Genomic DNA, 19993 nt, shown 5'->3' with positions numbered 1-19993 from the left:
CTGAAATCTATGAGTGGCAGATACTTCCCTTTGGGACTACTTGTTGTCCATGTTGTGCCTCGCTTGCCCTTCATTGCCATGTTTTCCTGCACATTGAACCTAGAGAGGATGTAAGATTCTCAATCAAACTGTGCTTCTATGTGAACAACTACTTACAGAGTGTTCCCTCAGTTGAAGAGGCTCAGCAGTTGGTTAACAAGCTACAGAAGCCATGGATGAACAGTGAAGTCAGACTCCTGCTGAAGGCACGGGAAATTGCATTCAGACCAGATGATGCTCAAGCCTATAACTCATCCAGTGCTAACCTGAATAGGGGCATCAAAAAAGCTAAGTACAACCACAAGATTGAGAATCACTTCAAGAACAACTCTGACCCATGACGCATGTGGCAAGGCATCCGGCCCATCACTGCCTACAAAGCTACCAACTCCACCCCCCCTGTCACCGACACCTCCTTGCCTGATGAGCTGAACCACTTCTTTGGCTGCTTTGATAGGGACAACAAAGAGGTGGCCATTAATGGTGCATTCTTTTTGTCCACCGAAGTCGTTTTACGAGTCGTTTTCCGGAGTTACGACCTGGAAGTTGCAAAAAGAACGCCCCCGAGGTCGTATTTACAAATCGTCAAGTCGTCTGAACTCAGAGGACCCCGAGCTCACTTTCAAAGATGACTACGTCGTGCATCACACGTAGTAAACATTGTGGTTATCTACAATTTTAAGCACTTTTGTCTTTGTTGTAACCAAATTAAGTCGTACACATAGCGCTGTATACTGCTACCTATAGGCATGTCGCTACAGTCTTATTAGGAGTTAAATACCACCTGATTAGTTATTTTGGAGCTTGTGCAGCTGAAATTGGCTAGAGACGCTCGTTTGCTATATGACAACAATGGCTTTAAGCCGAGTCTTGAGCAGAAAGCAGAGCAGTAGCCTAACGTTAACGTTAATCAAAGCGTAATTTTCATGTATCAAACTGTGAAATATATGTGTGTAACATGTCAATAACTGGGTGAATAGAATCCTAAATGTTACTAAAAATGTTACAAAAATCCATCTTTTCTCCGACTCGTAGTATTGTGTGACAAAAAGAATGCAACAACCAATGTTATTCGTTTTTCGACACGGATGTGACGTCACGCTCGAGCTACTAGTCGCGATTACAAGACAAAAAGAACGCACAAGGCTTGGTCTCTGCAGATGACCAGCCCCTCACACTTTCCACCACCAATGTGTGTGTGGCACTGAGCAGGATTAATGCACACAAGGCTGCTGGTTCTGATAGTATCCCCGGACGTGTACTCAGGGCCTGTGCTGTGCAGCTGACTGAGGTTTGGACTGACATTCAATCTGTCACTAGCCCAGGCAGCTGTCCCTGCGTGCTTTAAAACCACCTCCATCGTGCCGGTGCCTAAACACTCCACTGCAACAAGCTTTAATGACTTCCGTCCAGTTGCACTGACCCCCATTATAATGAAGTACTTCGAGAGGCTGTTCCTGGCCCATCTCAAGACCTGCCTTCACTGGACCCCTTCCAATTCGCCTACCGTCAGAACAGGAGCACAGAGGATGCCATTTCTGCGGTACTTCACTCTGCCCTGTCCCAGCTTGACAATAGCAACACTTATCTGAGAATGCGGCTGTCACCCTACTGAACGCTAAAGGGCCATTTACATTGTACGCGCAAACGACAGCGCTGCGCTCTGAAACCCATTATTGTCAATGGCATGCGCACGCAAGAACTGGTCTGCCGCTGAGCAAAGCACAATGCAAGCGGCATTTTGCGGCTGGCCGCTCTTACACGTGCTGCGGTCAAAGTTCAACAAGGTTCAACTTTGACCGCGGCAAGAGCGGCTGCGGTGCGCTGTGACGGGTCTGAATTAAAAGAAAAAAAAAGTAAATACCGAACACACGTGGATCCACAAACGGAACAAGGCTTTCTTTTGTTTCAAAGACAGAAACATCGACTCCACCAAATCACTACTGTGTATCCAACATAATGTCGCATGTAGCCTACTGCACATCTGATGTAAACACCGGACGCAGACGTGACGTGGATTCAGTTATTATTATTGGCGCATGTATGACGTAAATTTGCGCTGAGCCCGGCGGCGAGCACAACAGATATAGTTGGGAATAGGACAACCTAGCGGCGAGCGCAGCGCGTGCCGCGTAAAATGTGAACGGCCCCTGACTCTGCTCTAGCTTTGGCTATCACATTGGGACTGAGCTGGCACTGCGAAACAGATACCCTTGGCTTTAATTCAAGACTCACTTTATTGTCCCACATCGTGGAAAATTTGTCTTGGGCACTTAACCAATTTGGTTGGACCAATTCTATTCTCCTTATATATGCTTCCTCTAGGCAATATTATTAGAAAACACTCAATTAACTTTCACTGTTATGCGGATGACACCCAATTATACTTGTCAATCAAACCAGACGAAACCAGTCAGCTAGCAAAATTTCAAGAGTGCATTAAGGATATAAAATCCTGGATGACCTATAATTTTCTGATGTTAAACCCTAACAAAACTGAAGTTATTGTGCTGGGCCCTAAACACCTCCGAACTTCATTATCTAGAGATATAGCTACTCTGGATGGTGTTGCCCTGGCCTCCAGCACCACTGTTAGAAATTTAGGAGTTATCTTTGATCAGGATATATCCTTTAATGCCAATCTAAAACAAACCTCAAGAACAGCCTTTTTTCATCTTCGTAACATTGCCAAAATTAGGAATATCCTGTCTCAAAACGACGCTGAAAAACTAGTCCATGCATTTGTTACTTCCAGGCTGGACTATTGTAATTCCCTACTGTCAGGTTGCTCAAATAAGTCTCTTAAGACTCTCCAGCTGATCCAGAATGCTGCAGCGCGTGTTCTCACAAGAACTAAGAAAAGAGATCATATTTCTCCTGTATTAGCTTCTCTGCATTGGCTTCCTGTTGAATCCAGGATTGAGTTTAAAGTCCTTCTCTTGACCTACAAAGCTCTAAATGGTCTAGCACCATCATATCTAGAAGAGCTCCTAATACCCTATTGTCCCACTAGAACACTGCGCTCCCCAGAATGCAGAGTTACTGGTGGTACCTAGAGTCTCTAAAAGTAGAATGGGAGCTAGAGCCTTCAGTTATCAGGCTCCTCTCCTATGGAACCAGCTCCCGATCTGGGTTCGGGGGCAGAAACTGTCACCTCATTCAAGAATGAACTTAAAACTCTCCTATTTGATAAAGCTTATAGTTAGGGAGTGAGGAGTTGCAGTGTTCACCTAACTGGCCCAACTGCTTCTCTTCATAATTGTTAGATTAATAATACATAACAAAGTAGAGGGAGGCAGGCCAGCCAAGCCGAATCCGGCGGGGGAGAGTTCTAAGCCCGAAAAAGCTACCTCTCCTTATGACCTGTCTCTCTTAGTTACCTGTTATACTTACGCTGCTATAGTCCTAGACTGCCGGGGGACTTCCTTCCTTTGACACACTGAGCTGCTCTCTCCTCTCCCTTTCTATTACTGTTTCTATTACTGTTACTATTACTATTACTATTTGTGTGCAGCCCGTCCCAGAAATGCTTGTTACTAATCCTAGCTTCTGGGGAGTTTACTCCGCGAGTCCTTATGCTTTTTTCCCCAGGCGTGATTTCCTTGGAGAACGTTGGCACCAAGACCCTGGTTGCAGCTGTCGCCGTGGTCCTGCTGCACTCCTGCTGAGCTCAGCGATGCCCTGCAATGTCATGCTGCGTCCTGCTGAACCCTGCAGCTTCCCGCTACATCCAGTCACTGTTCCATTATTAATGTGACTACTATCGCCACTGTTCATCACACCCCCAACCGGCTCGTCAGACACCGCCTACCAAGAGCCTGGGTCTGTCCGAGGTTTCTTCCCAAGAGGGAGTTTTTCCTCGCCACTGTCGCACTGCTTGCTCTTGAGGGAATTACTGGAATTGTTGGAATTGTTGGGGCTTTGTAAATTATAGAGTGTGGTCTAGACCTACTCTATCTGTAAAGTGTCTCGAGATAACTTATGTTATGATTTGATACTATAAATAAAATTGAATTGAATTGAATTGAATTGAATTAACCTAGGGCCCTATGAAATCCGTTTTATTTTTTTTTCAGATTCAGTTTAATTTTTTTTTCAAATTCCGTGTTTTCGGATTTATTTTTAGCCGTTTTCTTTTCTCTCTAAGCAGTATTGAACTTTAAAAGCTCAGTGACACAAACTCACAATTCAGCTTTTTTATTTAAACTGTTAATATATTCAGCAAAGCAATTTGGATGCTCACCTATAACAATGTTGAGGACACTGCGATCTCGGTTGTCAGAGGTTTCGTCAAAAACAACAAAGTTTTTCTTTTCACGGATCTCTTGCAGCACTTTTTGCATGTGCTGGTCAAAGACCTGCGGCAGGTGGGTCTGCCTGAGGCTGCTGGTGTTTTCTTGAAGTGTGCCTCTTTGCACATAAGTGCTCTTTAACATCAAAATGCTTTAAGCATTGCCCCCTTAAAAATGCTCTAAGCGATGTTGGGTGACATTACTTCTTCTTGACGTTCAAAGTACTGTCCTCCTCATCCCGTCCCCTCCTCCTCCCTTCAGTGCACTAACCCCCCCCCCCCACCCCAAAATCCTTCTCTGTTTGTTATGTTTTGTGGTGCAGGTTGGCCATTTTGTTTTTGTTGGCGTTTGTGGAGCCTGGGCTGTCTACAGAGACCGCGTTTTTACAGTGTGGTCAGGAAACAGGCAGCTAGCGGATAGTGAAGAGATGTTTGCTGTATGTGACAAAAAAATGTGTGCCATCGCTTAGAGCAGCTTTAACTATGAACAACCAACAATGAGGAGTAGTGGTGTAACGGACCGTAGTTGATGTGGTCCGTACGGGTCAACACTCAAGGTTCGGAATGCATGTGAACCTCTGATTATTTAGCATTAGTTGTTTTGGCTTGCTCATGCTAATGTAATTAGGGCTGCAGCTATCGATTATTTTAGTAATCGAATATTCTACCGATTATTCCATCGATTAATCGAGTAATCGGATAAGAAATACTTAGTAAGAAATACTTAGTAAACAGCAATAGTAAATATTTATTATTGCGGTTTACTAAAAAAAAGGAAACCTGTCGCTTGTTATATACAAAAGACATACATTTTTTATTGCCAAATTCCAAGACCCTTAAAAAAAATACAATAGTACATTTTTGGTGGCCCAAATGTTAATACTTTCACCCCATTCCCCTTCTTGCCTCTGGCTCTTTACACTGGATATGCAAAAGAGCTGTTCACTGACCAGAGGGTAAATGTGACTGTACAATGTACAAATGTACACTGTTCTGGGGGACACATTTTCAGAAGCCTAATACACAGTGAGGAGCATAAAATATCTATGGTGAGGAGAAAGAATAAAGAATGCATGATGACGTCATTCACGTGCATATTAAGTAGCCATGCTGGGGGGAGGAGCCGGTTTGTCTCGGCAGCAGCTAAGTTTCCAAAGATTAGAAGCAAACTAATAAACAGTTAGACTACAAACCGACAGCTTTCGTTTTAGCTTGTTGGTAAAACATGGCTATTAGCAGAGTAGCATGCTGTAGGCTAGTTGTGTAAAACATGGCTATTAGCAGAGTAGCGTGCTGTAGGCTAGTTGTGTAAAACATGGCTATTAGCAGAGTAGCATGCTGAAGGCTAGTTGTGTAAAACATGGCTATTAGCCGAGTAGCATGCTGAAGGCTAGTTGTGTAAAACATGGCTATTAGCAGAGTAGCATGCTGAAGGCTAGTTGTGTAAAACATTGCTATTAGCAGAGTAGCATGCTGTAGGCTAGTTGTGTAAAACATGGCTATTAGCAGAGTAGCATGCTGAAGGCTAATTGTGTAAACAGCGCGGTGGACGAGAGCAGCAGACGTTAGCTACCTTGTGTCGGGTTGGCTCCGTGGAATGGATGAGTACACTGGAGGTTTGTTACAGAGGTGATGTAGCAGCATGTTTGCAGCTTAAAATGATCCCAAACTTTCTGTCGTTTTCTCTCGCCTGTCTCTTCTCTTAGACCCTCGCTATTTTCGTTTTCATTTGTAATCTGGGCCGTCAGTCTTGTGTTTATATACTGTCTGTGCTTGTGTTGTGTTCGCAGAAGCGCAAACCTCTTGTGCGCTAGTAATAATCCTCCGTGCGGAAACACAGTGAGCCGTACAACCTTTGATTTAACGAAGCTTCGAGGCAAAGAATTTTGCTTCGAGGATTTTTTTGTAATCGAATTATTCAAGTTAGTCGAGGAATCGTTTCAGCCCTAAATGTAATCTTAAAATTGCACCAACCATGGTTGACGTGTTTGCGTCGTTCTCCCCATACCAATGTATTTTTGTGTATATTAGTTCTAGCATGTATCTTAAATGTACAGGTTGTTTATAAATGGAACAATAACATACAGTAAGGAGGAACTTCTCAACATTGGCAAAGTTCACCACAAGCTTAAAAACGGCCTGTTGGATTGTGACTTTCTCCTTCGTCGGGATCCAGCCAACCACAGCCGGCAGGATAGAGCAGCAGCACGGCTTCACGCGACCGATACAGGGTGGAGACGAGGCATGAGAGGTGGGCTACATGCTAGGCTAAAGGCTAGAGCTACTGGACCACCGCTACCTAGTACGGCTTTGTCTCTGAAATTTGTTATTTGAATATAATTCAAATATTTAAAAAAAATAACGATATTCGAACGAATATTAGGCAGCTCTTAATATTCAAACCTGTTTATTTCAAACCCATTATTTTTTTAAATGTGTTTGCTTGTTTCAATTCATATTCCGAGGCGTTTTCACGCATTTCATAATGTAACTACATGTTGCGGCAACGCACGTCACTCGGCCGTGGCTTGCTTCCCCCCCCCGACTCATTTCCTGGTTCTCCTTCTCCATAAACAACATGAAATCAAGGAGAGGATTAACTTCTCCTGCTACAGATCTCTCACCGTGGTCAGAAAGAACAGGGGACACGCACGACAAGTATAAACATCAGACCACTTACGTAGGCCACGGTGAAAGCGCCGAACTTCCTGTCATAAGCATAATGTTTGTGTTTAATCCAGGGTCTGACTTTTAATTATATTAACAATTTTAATAATTGCGTTTTTCTTATGAAAACATTGTCTGCCTATTGACATTGACTGATACACTGCCCTCTGGTGGACAGAACATATACAACTTAAGTTTGATAAAAATATAGTTCTTACTGAATGCATTTAATGGGGAAAATATTAATAAATATTCAAATATATTCAAATATTAATAAACAAACGAACTTTGAATAGGATTTTCAGGCAAAAGTCAAAGCCCTACTACCTAGCCTGCTGCTTGCCAATGTACGTTCCCTGGAAAATAAAATGGACGAGCTGAGGACTAGAACTCAGCGCGAGTTAAGGGAATGCTGTGCTCCTGTTTTTACAGAAACCTGGCTTTCAAAGACCACGCCAGACTCTGCTCTCCTGCTAGACACACATTCCATCATGGTGTGGAGACGTGCGGGTTGTTGAAAAACACTGCTCAGCAGATATTGAACTGTTGGTACGGTGCAGAGCCTTTTATTTACCAAGGGAGTTTACCGCTGTGCTTCTGCTGGCTGTTTACATCCCGTCACGAGCAGATCACATAACTCTGCTGGTGATACTGCATGATGTCATCAGCAGGCATGAGACTGCACACCCGAATGCCCTGTTTATTGTGGCTGGTGATTTTCATTACTACAACCTCAGGATTGTTCTCCCCAAATACCATCATCACGGGAGAGGGACATTTGAGACCAAGTGTACAGCAACAGCATAATCGTGCAGCCCTAGTGAAAACCTTTGGCATGTCAATGGAAATCCTCAGCAACTTCTACAGATGTACAGTGTCATCACCAGCTCCATCACAGTGTGGTATGGAGACATTACATTACATGTCATTTAGCTGACGCTTTTATCCAAAGCGACTTACAATTGCTATATATGTCAGAGGTCGCACACCTCTGGAGCAACTATGGGTTAAGTGTCTTGCTCAGGGACACATTGGTTGATGTATCGCAGTGGGAATCAAACCCAGATCTCCCACACCAAAGGCACGTGTCATAGCCACTGCGCCATCACCACCCACAGCACTGCTCGGGACAGGAAGGCTCTCCAACGTGTTATAAAAACGGCACAACTCATCTGTGGAGGAGCCTTCTCATCACTACAGGACATGTACATCACCAGGGTCATCAGGAGGACCCACAACATCATTAAAGACAACACACACCCACAACACAGTCTCTTCACTTTCCTGCCCTCAGGAAGGCGCCACAGGAGTATGAAAGCACGGACCACAAGACTCACAACCAGCTTCTATCCACAGGCCATCAGACTCCTGGACACTGAAATATCCCCCACACACACTCCATCCTCCCTTCCTGAACACTGAAATATCTCCCACACACACTCCATCCTCCCTAAACACTGCAATATCCTCCCACACACACTCCATCCTTCCTAAACACTGCAATATCCTCCCACACACACTCCATCCTTCCTTCCTAAACACTGCAATATCATCCCACACACACTCCATCCTCCCCTCCTAAACTCACACCACATACAGAGCTAGTGCACTTTATCCATATTCTTATCTCCATTTTGTATATCTTTTTTAACTATTTATTACTTTTTTATTGTTGGTTTTTAACTTAATTTTATTTGTTGTGTAAAGTTTTTCTGTGTGTGTGTGTATTTTGTTGTATTGTTTTTATTGTGTACGTATTGTGTGTGTATTCTAGCCTTGTTTGGCTAGTTTGTAAAGACTGTTGTATTGAATGTTACATTCCTCGATGTGTATTATATGATGTATATTATTGTAACTTATTGGAGTAAGAGTGACGTATTCATTTCTTTCCAGATAAAAATTGACTATTGCTAGAAATAAGCCATTTAAGCTAAGTATATGGTTACTTGAATTCTCATTCAGTTTTTGTATCTTGCATTTGTTCTTGTTATAGACACACAAACACTCACATTTCCTTCAACTAGACACCTCTAAGCCTCAGTTGTTGCATCACTGTGCGTTAAGGATTAATCACTAATAGCAAATAACCATACAGCCTGAGCACCCCGTGTGTTCTTACCCACACCCCAATGTGTACATTACTACTATGTAACATACCTCTCAAATCTCAGTGAGACACACGCATTTCAACCAGTTCACACGCTCACACGCCACACCTTGTATTTCTCATGCAGAGAAATTACCAGGATAACGCCCACCAAGTTGCGCCGCTATTTTTTAAACAGTGGAACAGGTAGAGGAGTGAGTTCCCCATAGAGTTCAGAAGGCCCTGCCATGCACCGGCTGAGTGAGTGCGGATTTGAAGTTGCGGCTTTCGTCACTGTTTGTGACTTTGCCTAAGATTGAGTGACAAGTGTACACGCCCTGTTGTTTATCTGGTTGCCATGACTTCGCGAGTGATGACGTCCTGTCACTGTTCCAGTTGAAGGGAGGGAGAGCAGATGACAGGTTAGCTTGGGTTCAGTACAGCACACAGCTCTGTAGAGTCCTGTAATTATGACTTTATATACTACATGTACATAGCGGAAACCCTGTTGTGCGTCTGCCCTATTTCTGATACTGTGGCGGCAGAAATCAACATAGAGGAAACACTGGGTAGCTTTTGCGCCTATTATTATTATTATTATTATTATTATTATAGCTACATGTTGAATCAGCTGCAGGGCTACTCTGACAGTTTTATATTTTTATAAAGATACCCATTTTATAATAGGCCTACCCATAATACTTTTATAACAATAACCATAATAATTTGGAATATTTTTAGTTTTTTTCTTTCCTTTTATTTTTACTGCACAACCTCCTGGCACCCATTGTGAAAACCTTTGGCCTAGGCTGTTTCATTGTATTTTATCCAGACAATGCATAGTATTAATTATTGCACACAGACACACAAAGAAATGCTGAATTAATTAAACATTTTTCGCTGAGACGGGTGTTGGATTGTTTCGAAGCCTCGACACAATATGACACATTTGCTTCAACTGTTTCATTGTTTCACGAAGCCTCGATCTGCCCACCACTAACTCTGCTATCGTTCTTTCAAACAGCCCAAATATCTCTTCAGCAGCCGCAGTTAGTCGCTGCTCCACCAACGCTCTCAGCATCTGGACTTTACACATGTTACCTCTTTCTCAACACAACAAAGAGACTCTGCTAACACACCTTTCTGCTAGACCATCTTGTTAAAAGTGTGAAGTTAGCCGCAGTGAAGACTACAACTTCCGGTGCAGATTAGTTGCTGAACTTCAAAATAAAAGCCCGGAAGTGTTCCAGACTTCCTCTGGAAAACACGCAGGAATTTAAATGATTAAAGAAGAACTATGCAGCTTTTTTAAGCTTAATTTACCTTAAATGAACAGCTTTGGAGTCATTGGAATGGTTATAGGACTTTTTTCAAGTTGAATGGTGGTTGTCTAGCTCCCCCTAGCGCCTGTGAGCGGAAAAACCACCCTTGCAACTTTCGGCAGATAAGCCGGCGGCCTCAGCATCAGGAAGTATCGCTAGATATCAGGTCTCGTGATGTAACAAATTGCTTCACGGCACTGCACGCATACACCCATTCAGGAACCAGCTAACAAGGTAGCGATGGAGTTTTCACACTATCACCATGGCTGAGCCGGCAAAAAAGAAGCAGAAAGATAGGAAAGCATTGTCGGAGGAACAGAGAAAGAGGAAACGGCAGACTGACCAAGAGAGGAGTCAGACACAAGTAAACATAGGAGCTGCCAAATATCTATTCTGAAGCTGTAGGGGAGCTCTTTAGAGAAACCGGCGAACAAAAAGCGAAGAAATGGCCAAAACTGCAAGTTCTCTTAGTTCTCTTATAAGAGACACTAACTAAGTCAAACTGGAAGTTCATAAGATTACATTTGGAACCAACAGTGTTGTAATGTAACGATATAGAAATACTTACTTATTGTACTTAGGGCTAATTGTAACGTATCTTCTGGAAACTTTCACTTTTACTCCAATACATTTCCTAACTAAAAGGTATGCTTTTATTTTGACACCAGTGTATTTTGTGTGTGTGTGTGTGTGTGTGCGTGTGTGTGCGCGTGTGTGTGTCTGTGTGTGTGTGTGGTGTGTGTGTGTGTGTTTGTGTGTGCGTGTGTGTGTGTGTGTGTGTGTGCGTGTGTGCGTGAGTGTGTGTGTGTTCAACTCAAGTAATACATCAAATGTAGGTTATCAAACAAAGGCTATACACATATCTAAATAAATATAAATCAATCCATCAGTTTTTCTAATAGTCTTCACTGTTTAAAAAGTTACTACAGTAAAACAGGGTTTCTAAAGGTAACAAAATATATCCTCATGGAAGAAATCAAAACTAAAAGTGAAACTAGAAGAACGTGGCTTTTATTTTGACAGCGGTCCCCCCGGAAGTGGTGTTTGTTGTTGTTTGTTGCTGAGCAGCGGGAGCAGTGAGGAGAGAAGCCGTTAGCTGAATCCAGATCAGGGAATCCCGAACAGCGTTTAGTTTGTTCATCAGAGATGGAGCGACACCGGGAACACACGGAGGAGACCAAGCTGCGGGGAGAAGGTTAGTCTGACAATCTAACTGCTCTCATAATCACGCTAAGCTAACGTTAGCCTGTTAGCCGCATGCAGCTAGCTCCTGAAGCTAATGTGTTTTTATATCAGCGTGCTAACTTTATCCTCCCAGTCCTTCAGCTGCAAGAAAAACATCCGCTGTCCTAGATTCACTTCTGGAAGAAGTATTCAGACCCTTTACTGCAGTGCAAGTACTAATACCAGTGGCATGAAAAGAAAAGACTCAAGTAAAGTACAAGTATCTCAACATTTGGACTGAAGTACAAGTACTGGATTACATGTACTTAGTTACATTCCAGCGCTGCCTACATTATAACCATCCAGTCTTTTTTCCACTGGCCAAAAAGTGATTGCAGCTTCTGCCTTGTGTTTAAAAAGGTTGTTTCTGCCTCAAAATGACTAGATTTTATTCATGAGGCTTTTATCTGACAGATTATAGCCCACACTGAACTTTCTACCTGTTGAAATACCTTTTTAAAGGGCCAGTACATCCAGTAACACACCGTTTACTAAGGAAGTTGTTGACTGGGAGGTTCCAGACTGAGTCTGACTCTGCCAGGCTAGAGAACACTTGGGAGGTCAAAAGATACATTTCATCACATAAGAAGCTATGAGCTGAAATATATATTTTTGAAAAGTTGAAGGCTTAATCTGTGATGCTGTCAAAGCTGGAAGAAGAAATTAATCAACTTCAAAGGGGGGAGGGTGTCACATGTTATAATAATATAAAATATATCCATACATATCATTTATAAATAAATATGAATCAGTCCATCAGTTGTCCAAAGTGTTGATTTGTAACTTTTGGGAACAGGAAAGTGGAGGGGTGTGTGTGTGTGTGTGTGTGTGTGTGTGTGTTTGTGGTTGTTGTGTGTGTGTGTGTTTGTGTGTGTGTGTGTGTGTGTGTGTGTGTGTGTGTGTGTGGTTTTTCTAACAACAGCAGTGACCATAGAGCTAGTTTGTGTCTTTTAGTTCATAGCTTTAGCGGCAGACTGTTGTACGTCCTGCTGTTAGAATCCTCTACAGTGAAATACAGTCACACTTTTCCACCGTTTAGCTGTCAGCATTTAAACCGTGTTTAATCTGCTAGCTAACGGTAGTCTAACATACACGCTACCTGCTGCCAAGTGTAACATGTTATTAGTGTTAACTAGCGTTACATGCAGCGATGCTACTCTTGTCTCTAAGTCTGTTTTCGCAGCATCAGAGAGCATTTAAGTTGCACCGAAATCCACGTTGCTATTCCGTCCGGTAGATAGCGGTCGGTTTGGCACCGGTGCCATATTAGTGCTGGATTTTAACTTGCGCCGGTCACGTAAACAGAAAATGTAGTTGCCTGTATCTTTTTACGGTACTCCTCTATAGAGATTCATCAGCTTACTTTAAGTAACAACAACAGTAAACATTTATTTCAGACTATTATTATTATTATTGGTAAACTTTGCAATTGATCATCGGTTCACATGCATTCCAAACCGTGAGTGTTCAACTATGGTCCGTTACACCACTGTTGTCATGACAACATTGACAGCCGCAAGCCTTTGACGTTCGGGTCGGCTAACTGCCGTTCACGTTTAATATTACAAAGTTAACTATCTGATAACAGGCTATACTACACGTTTAATTTGGCTGCAGTCTGGAGCCCTGCTGTCTGATCCGGTGCAGCAAAGTTATCTTACCTTCCAGTTCGGAGATTTTCTCACACAGAATGGTACAGCTTTTACAGCTGGAGCCGAGTGGAGGTATGAGGTTTTTTTTAAGGGTTTTGGAAGCTCAGTTTTGTATGATGATCTTTGGGGACCTGAAATAAATCGGATGATTTCATTATGGGGCGGCGTCCTCATCAGAGTGATGTCAGCTAATTAGCAAAGTATTGTTGAGACTGATATCTAATGTATGTCTTTCTGTGTTTCAGCTTTACCTCCAGACGTTCTGGAAGTGATTGTTGGTGAAGAGGAGCAGCAGGAGTGTAGCTCCAGTGTGGACCAGCAGGAGCCAGAGCCCCCCCCACACATTAAAGAGGAACAGGAGGAACTGTGGAGCAGTCAGGAGGGAGAGCAGCTTCAAGGGCTGGAGGAGGCTGATATCATCAAGTTCCCATTCACTCCTGTCCCTGTGAAGAGTGAAGATGATGAAGAGAAAGGTAGGAACAACGTGGATGTGTTTATTTACCGTGTTTTTAGGGGAAGGGGGAAACACTCTGCAGAAGTCTAGAGCTGCCCCCTCTGAGTGGATAAGTTGACTAATCGATCGTGTTGAAGTTTTATTGGTGTCTAAACTTAACTGCGTTCGCTGCATGATGCTCTGGTCTGGTCACAGGACCAGCTGGCAGTCGTTTATTTTATGTGGTATCATACGAAGAAAGAATGTGTTGTCCAATCTGTGTGTAGGGCTGACGATCGTCGAAACTTTTATGGCACCGGAAAAAATGAGTGTCGAAAAATTATTTATCTTTCGGTGCCAAATTTCGCTTCCAAAAGCGTCTGAGCACGTAAGCGCAAGCTTATCTGTCCTCTCTGTATATTGACACCGAGTGGAGCTCCGACTGACACACACACACACACACACACACACACACACACACACACACACACACACACACACACACACACACACACACACACAGAGGTGCGGACGGAGTAAACTGTCTGCAGTTTTGTTGAAGTCACAGAGAGTCATGGTTGGTTTCAAGTGTATTTACAGTTTTTTTAAACTTCATGCAGACACCTTTGCTGTGATGTGATATTAATGGCGAGCCGAAAGCAGTCGCTGTGCTGTTGACATTACACTTCCTCTTACAAGCAGGCACAACGGTGGTTTCTCTGCCCTGATGACTGACTGCCAGGCTGAGCTTGCAAGGGAAGGCACTTTTAATGATGTTACTCTGAGTAAGCAGTTTTACCAGAATTTAACTGTTTTGATTTACAATTTAGGTGGAAAATTAGCTTTGTGTTTAATGTATTTTTGTTGATGTTGAAATTGATTTTAAAACATATGGTATCGAAAAAAGTATCGTTAGGAATCGGCATCGAAACTAAGGTATCAAAATTGCCACCGGATCGAAAGATTTTTAACGATACCCAGCCCTAGCTGTGTGGGTATGCTAAATTACACTATAGGTTTTCAACAAGTAACAGCCAGGACTAAGTCAATCTGATAATGATCTCAAGGCAAATGTCCAAAATAATGACCATTTTTAAAATTATGAATTAAAAGTCCACTCTCTGATTTATGATGTTGGAGAGTTGTCAACGTTATGCGCGGTTGTTTTTTATCGATCCCAGATACATTTTGTCCCAGTAATCAGTTGGAGGTGGTAAAGGTAACATGGAGAAGAAAATAATTTGTCATAGTATGTCCGTCTTAACTATTGACACCCAAGATTGTAGTGATTTTGGGAGGTAAAACCATCGATCAAGATCAGGTTCCTTTTTAAATTATAGATGTTCTGGAAGTTTTTAGTAGCAATACTAATTAATGAGGGAAAAATGTCCAGCCCCAAGTAGTCTATATCCTCAACGTTCCACTTCTGGGATTGCTCCGGTGCTGATGTTTTAATTTTGGGTTAATTGTTACTTATCAAGTAAAAATAATAAAAAAAATATTTATAATAATATGCAAATGGGTTAGAGGTATCAATGACAAAAATAATCATTATAGACAGCCCTAATCAGGATACAACAATATGACATGAGTGGTTTTATTAAAAGTGACGGGGCGATAGATAGGTTCTGGCGAATTTTCATGGGGCACCGACTATTTGAAAGGGCAGCCCTGTTGGCAAGAGCGTGATAAGGTTACATTGTTTTATTTAAGTGCTGTCAAAATTGGCCAAAAATGGCGTTTGAATATTCCTTCTAAAAAAAAAAAATCTGAATATTTTCTCTGCCGTTCACCTTGAGCTGAGAGCCTCTGGCTGTCTTCAGATCTGCTCACGGTGTGTGTACCATAGCTTCTTGTACGGGTACCCACCTGTACAGCATTCTGGTACTACGGACGGTGAGCCTTCAGCACCTCCATCTTCACGTCAGCAGGAGTAGGGAACCATGTAGGGAGTGTGGATTAACAAAACCTGATGCATTCCACCCGATTGGCCTACTTTTTTTCTTGAGCTTTGCAGAGCCCACTCGTGGAGAAAACGGACCAGAATCTATGCATCCCTTCATGAAGTCCCAGTCACAAAAATAGTTAAAGCGCCCATATTATGCTCATTTTCAGGTTCATAATTGTATTTTAAGGTTGTACCAGAATAGGTTTACATGGTTTAATTTTCAAAAAACACCATATTTTTGTTGTACTGCACAGCTCTCTCTCACTGCTGCAGATCCTCTTTTCACCTGGTCTCTGTTTTACCTACAGAGTGAGACCTCTTTTCTTCTTCTTCTTCTGTACTATCTTTGATATCACTCGCACATGCGCAGTAGCTCAGATGTAGATCATGTCAGCTAGCTAGCTCCATAGAAGTAAAAGAAAGGCTGTTTCTCCAACTTCGGTCAGTTACAAGGCAGGATTAGCTGGGAGACTTCTAAATGAGGACACATGTAAGTAGTTCTTTTGTAGATTATGGTGAACTTGTGTGTGTTGTAGCAGTGCTTTGCTATTGAGAACAAGGTAGCATGCTAGCATTAGCGATTTTTAACAGCTAACCCGGAGACTGAAGGCAGGACACATTCAGAAACCGTATCTCACTCAAAACAGCATGGATGGATTTTTTTCCAAGTTTGTATGCGTGTGGAAGCACCAGAGACACAAAAGAACACCTCAAATCCCAGAAAAAAGTGTTTTTTTCATAATATGGGCACTTTAAGTTCTCTTTGAAAGACACGAACACCATGAAGCTGGGGGCCGAGGCAATGCAACTCAAGGTTGATTGATCGGACCGGTTCAATTTTAGATCCCCTGAAATCATACATGTTTCGGCTCAGTGTTGTAATGCTCATTTTTATGCAGATGATAGCATTCTGTTCACCACAAACCAGCCAGGCATTCTCCAGGTTACAGTCTGCTTTCAATGACCTCCAGACCTTCCTGTTAAGTTTATATCTTGTTCTCACCACTGTCAGTTACACTATGAATTATGAAAATGTCAGGGGTTGTGATTGTTCCTAAACGTTGGCAAGTTGTTGAATGGTGCAGTTGTCTTGGTTTTGTCTGACATCCCAGTTTTTGTCAATTTGTGTTTCCTGCAGATGTTCAGCAGCTGTTGGTGGTTAAAGATTGGGTTCCCCTTGAGCAGCAGGAGTGTAGCTCCAGTGTGGACCAGCAGGAGCCAGAGCCCCTTCCACACATTAAAGAGGAACAGGAGGAACTGTGCAGCAGTCAGGAGGGAGAGCAGCTTCAAGGGTTGGAGGAGGCTGATATCACCAAGTTCCCATTCACTCCTGTCCCTGAACCTGAGACAGATAACAGTGCTGATTGGAAGGAGACCAGAGCATCTCAGTCAGCTTTAAACTCTCTGAAACATGATTCAAGATGTAAGAAAACATTCAGCTGCTCTGAGTGTGGGAAAATATATGGCTTCAAGTCAGATCTTAAGAGACACATGATAACTCATACAGGAGAAAAGCCTTTTAGCTGCTCTGAGTGTGGTAAAGCTTTCTCTGATAGTGGAAACCTGAAGAAACACATGATAATCCACACAGGAGAAAAGCCTTTCAGCTGCAGTGTTTGTAGTAAATATTTTACATATAGCGGAAATTTACAGAAACACATGAGAATCCACACAGGAGAAAAACTAGTCAGCTGCTCAGTCTGTGAGAAATCTTTTACACATAGTGAAAATTTACGGTCACACATGAGAACTCACACAGGAGATAAGCCTTTTAGCTGCTCTGAGTGTGGTAGAGTTTTCACTGAACGTGGAACCCTGAAGAAACACATGATGACTCATTCTGGAGAAAAACCTTTCAGCTGCTCAGTCTGTAAGAAATGTTTTACACAGAGTGGACATTTACAAAAACACATAAGAATCCACACAGGAGAGAAGCCTTTTAGCTGCTCAGTTTGTAATAAATCTTTTACACTGAGTGAAAATTTACGGTCACACATGGTAGTCCACACAGGAGAAAAATCTTTCAGCTGCTCAGTTTGTAAGATATCTTTTACACGGAGAGACAGTTTACGGTCACACATGGCAGTCCACACTGGAGAGAAAAGATTCAGCTGCAGTGTTTGTAACAAAAGATTTGCCTGGCGTTCTCATGTCAAAAGACATAAATGTGTTGGTCCGATGGAAACAGAAGCTGATGGAGAGGACTGTGGAGGACCAGAACCAGCCAGGAACTCGCATCCACATCCCCTTTTACAACCAGAGACTGAAGACCAGACTGGAGACTCTTCTGATCATGAGACTGGTGACATGGAATAACATTTGTTCCTTTAAAATGTTTTATAAAAGAATGTTGACAAAAGTGACATCGAAAAAAGTTTCAAAAAATTCAAAAATGTCGGGGAAAGTGTAGAAAAATATGACCAAAAAGTAAAAAATAAATAAATGAAATTTTGACCGAGCAGGGTTTAAAAAATAAGGGTTGCCCGATGGCCCGGGAAAAGTAAAAGGCCACGTTGGTCAAGTAACTATAGAAACCTGGTTGCCCGTTCGGGCATCATTGTATCGTAACTGACGTTATCGTTCTCTTGCTCCCGTCGGAGAATGCTTGTTGATGATTTGATTTGAATGTGCCGTTGTCAAATCAAAAAAAGTAGTTGCCGCTTGATGCTTTTGAAGATTTTTTGTACACTTTTAATGCTTTCAATGTTTGACGTTCTTTCAAAGCTTTTTTAAATATTTTTTATGGGGTTTTTTTTAATGGTTTTTGCTGTGTTTTTTTTCCGAAGTTTAAAGTTTTGGAGATTTTTCCGATGCTTTTTTGGCAGTTTTCTTTCTCCTTATTTACAAACCAATTTTTTTTTATAGTTGCCAGTAAAAACGTTCGTATGGCAAGTTGAATATTTTTTCACTTGGACAACTGTAAAAAAAAAAACTTAGCGTTGAACCCAAAAAGTTGCAAGGTTGATGGGAAGACAACACAATGGTTAATATAAGAAGTCTGCATCTCTTTCCACACGTGCACCCCTGGGTCAGTTACCACCGCAAACTTTGTATTTAATTGTTCCGCTAGTGACCATTTCTGCTAATATTTGTCCCATTTGGGAGTTTCCTCCAACATAAAGTTCAGCTATATTCCAATAAATCTTCCCATCTGATTAGTATGATACATCTGAGCATACAAATATGACGTGCAGAGTTCCCCAAGGCTCCCTTCTGGGGCCTCTTCGGTTTAATATCTACATGCTTCCACTGACTCAGATTATGGAAAACAACAAAATAAGTTACCATAGTTATGTGGACGACACAATATATATAGTTTCTTGTTGATTTACAAATTGCAAATAATATACAGCATAAATTCTGGCATTGTATCATGCCTTCAAAGTTGAAGGTTAGGTATTTTGCCAAAATTGCAATTCATCTTACAAAATGGCAATAGAAAAAAGGAATAATACGAATTAGCTGATAATTGATAATTTATTGCCTAAAAACAAAACCTGACGAGATATTCTTCTGTCTGTACTCCCTTTTCCAGTGAGGGTAACACATGGGAGCCGGAAGACAACCTGGACTGCCCCGACCTTATTGCCGAGTACATGCAGAAACACAAGGAGAAGGAGGAGAAAAAGGAGGGCAAGAGGAAAGTTGTCAGTGAGGCCTTAGGAGACTCAGAGGAGCGAGGGAGCAAGAGGAAGAAGGAGGTGAGCGAAGGAAAGAAGGTACTCCAGACTGAAGAGTCCCAGAAATACAATCTCAGTATTAATGAATGCACACAGAGAGTTTCACAAATGTCGTTTAGGATTTATATATAAATGACTCGACATTGCAATATGCACATGCGTATACATACATGCAAAATAGTAGGGGTACAATGGATCACCAAACTCATGGTTCGGTTTGGATCATGGTTTTGAGTCACAGATCGGATAAATCTTTCGGATCAGCACAAAAAAGGGAGGAATTTAAATGATTTATTAAAAATGTAATAATAACAGTAACTTATTTCACCAGTAAATTGCTGTTAAATGACAAAAACAGACGAGAAAAGGGTATTTTACAATAACTTTGAATGCACCACGAGGTTTACCCGTTTCAAGTTAACGCAACATTAACGATATATTGTGCAGCCCTAGCTACAACTGTTAATTTGTGTAAATGATTAGTAACCTAACTCCTTGAATGGTATAATTATGACGGTTTCAGTTCAGAACAGTGGTAAGTAAATGTATATTTTTAGGCTGCTTACGCATTCAGGCAGTCTGCGATCGCCTGCCACGCTTTCTCTCACTGTTTCATTACAGTGGCCGTGTTTCTTCTTTACAAATAATGTG

General features: G+C 42.1%; 1 protein-coding gene across 1 annotated transcript; it reads left to right on the top strand.

The window, feature by feature from the left end:
* Positions 1-17029: 17029 nt before the first annotated feature.
* On the top strand, positions 17030-19612 carry LOC120559397 (gastrula zinc finger protein XlCGF8.2DB-like). The gene is made up of 2 exons (XM_039801092.1): positions 17030-17964; positions 19198-19612. Exons 1-2 carry the CDS (start codon positions 17154-17156, stop codon positions 19323-19325), a joined length of 939 nt encoding a protein of 312 aa, XP_039657026.1. The 5' UTR covers positions 17030-17153; the 3' UTR covers positions 19326-19612.
* Positions 19613-19993: the final 381 nt, after the last annotated feature.

The sequence above is a fragment of the Perca fluviatilis genome, chromosome 5 (assembly GCF_010015445.1).
Source record: "Perca fluviatilis chromosome 5, GENO_Pfluv_1.0, whole genome shotgun sequence".
In the NCBI taxonomy this organism is placed as follows: Eukaryota; Metazoa; Chordata; class Actinopteri; order Perciformes; family Percidae; genus Perca; species Perca fluviatilis.
This window is presented reverse-complemented; position numbering and strand designations above follow the sequence as displayed.

Bases quoted from the DNA above. Each gene is read 5' to 3' on its own strand.
- LOC120559397 (XM_039801092.1), top strand. From the start codon at position 17,154: ATGATAACTCATACAGGAGAAAAGCCTTTTAGCTGCTCTGAGTGTGGT. The intron at 17,965-19,197 runs GTGACATGGAAT...TCCCTTTTCCAG, and splicing joins CTCTTCTGATCATGAGACTG to TGAGGGTAACACATGGGAGC.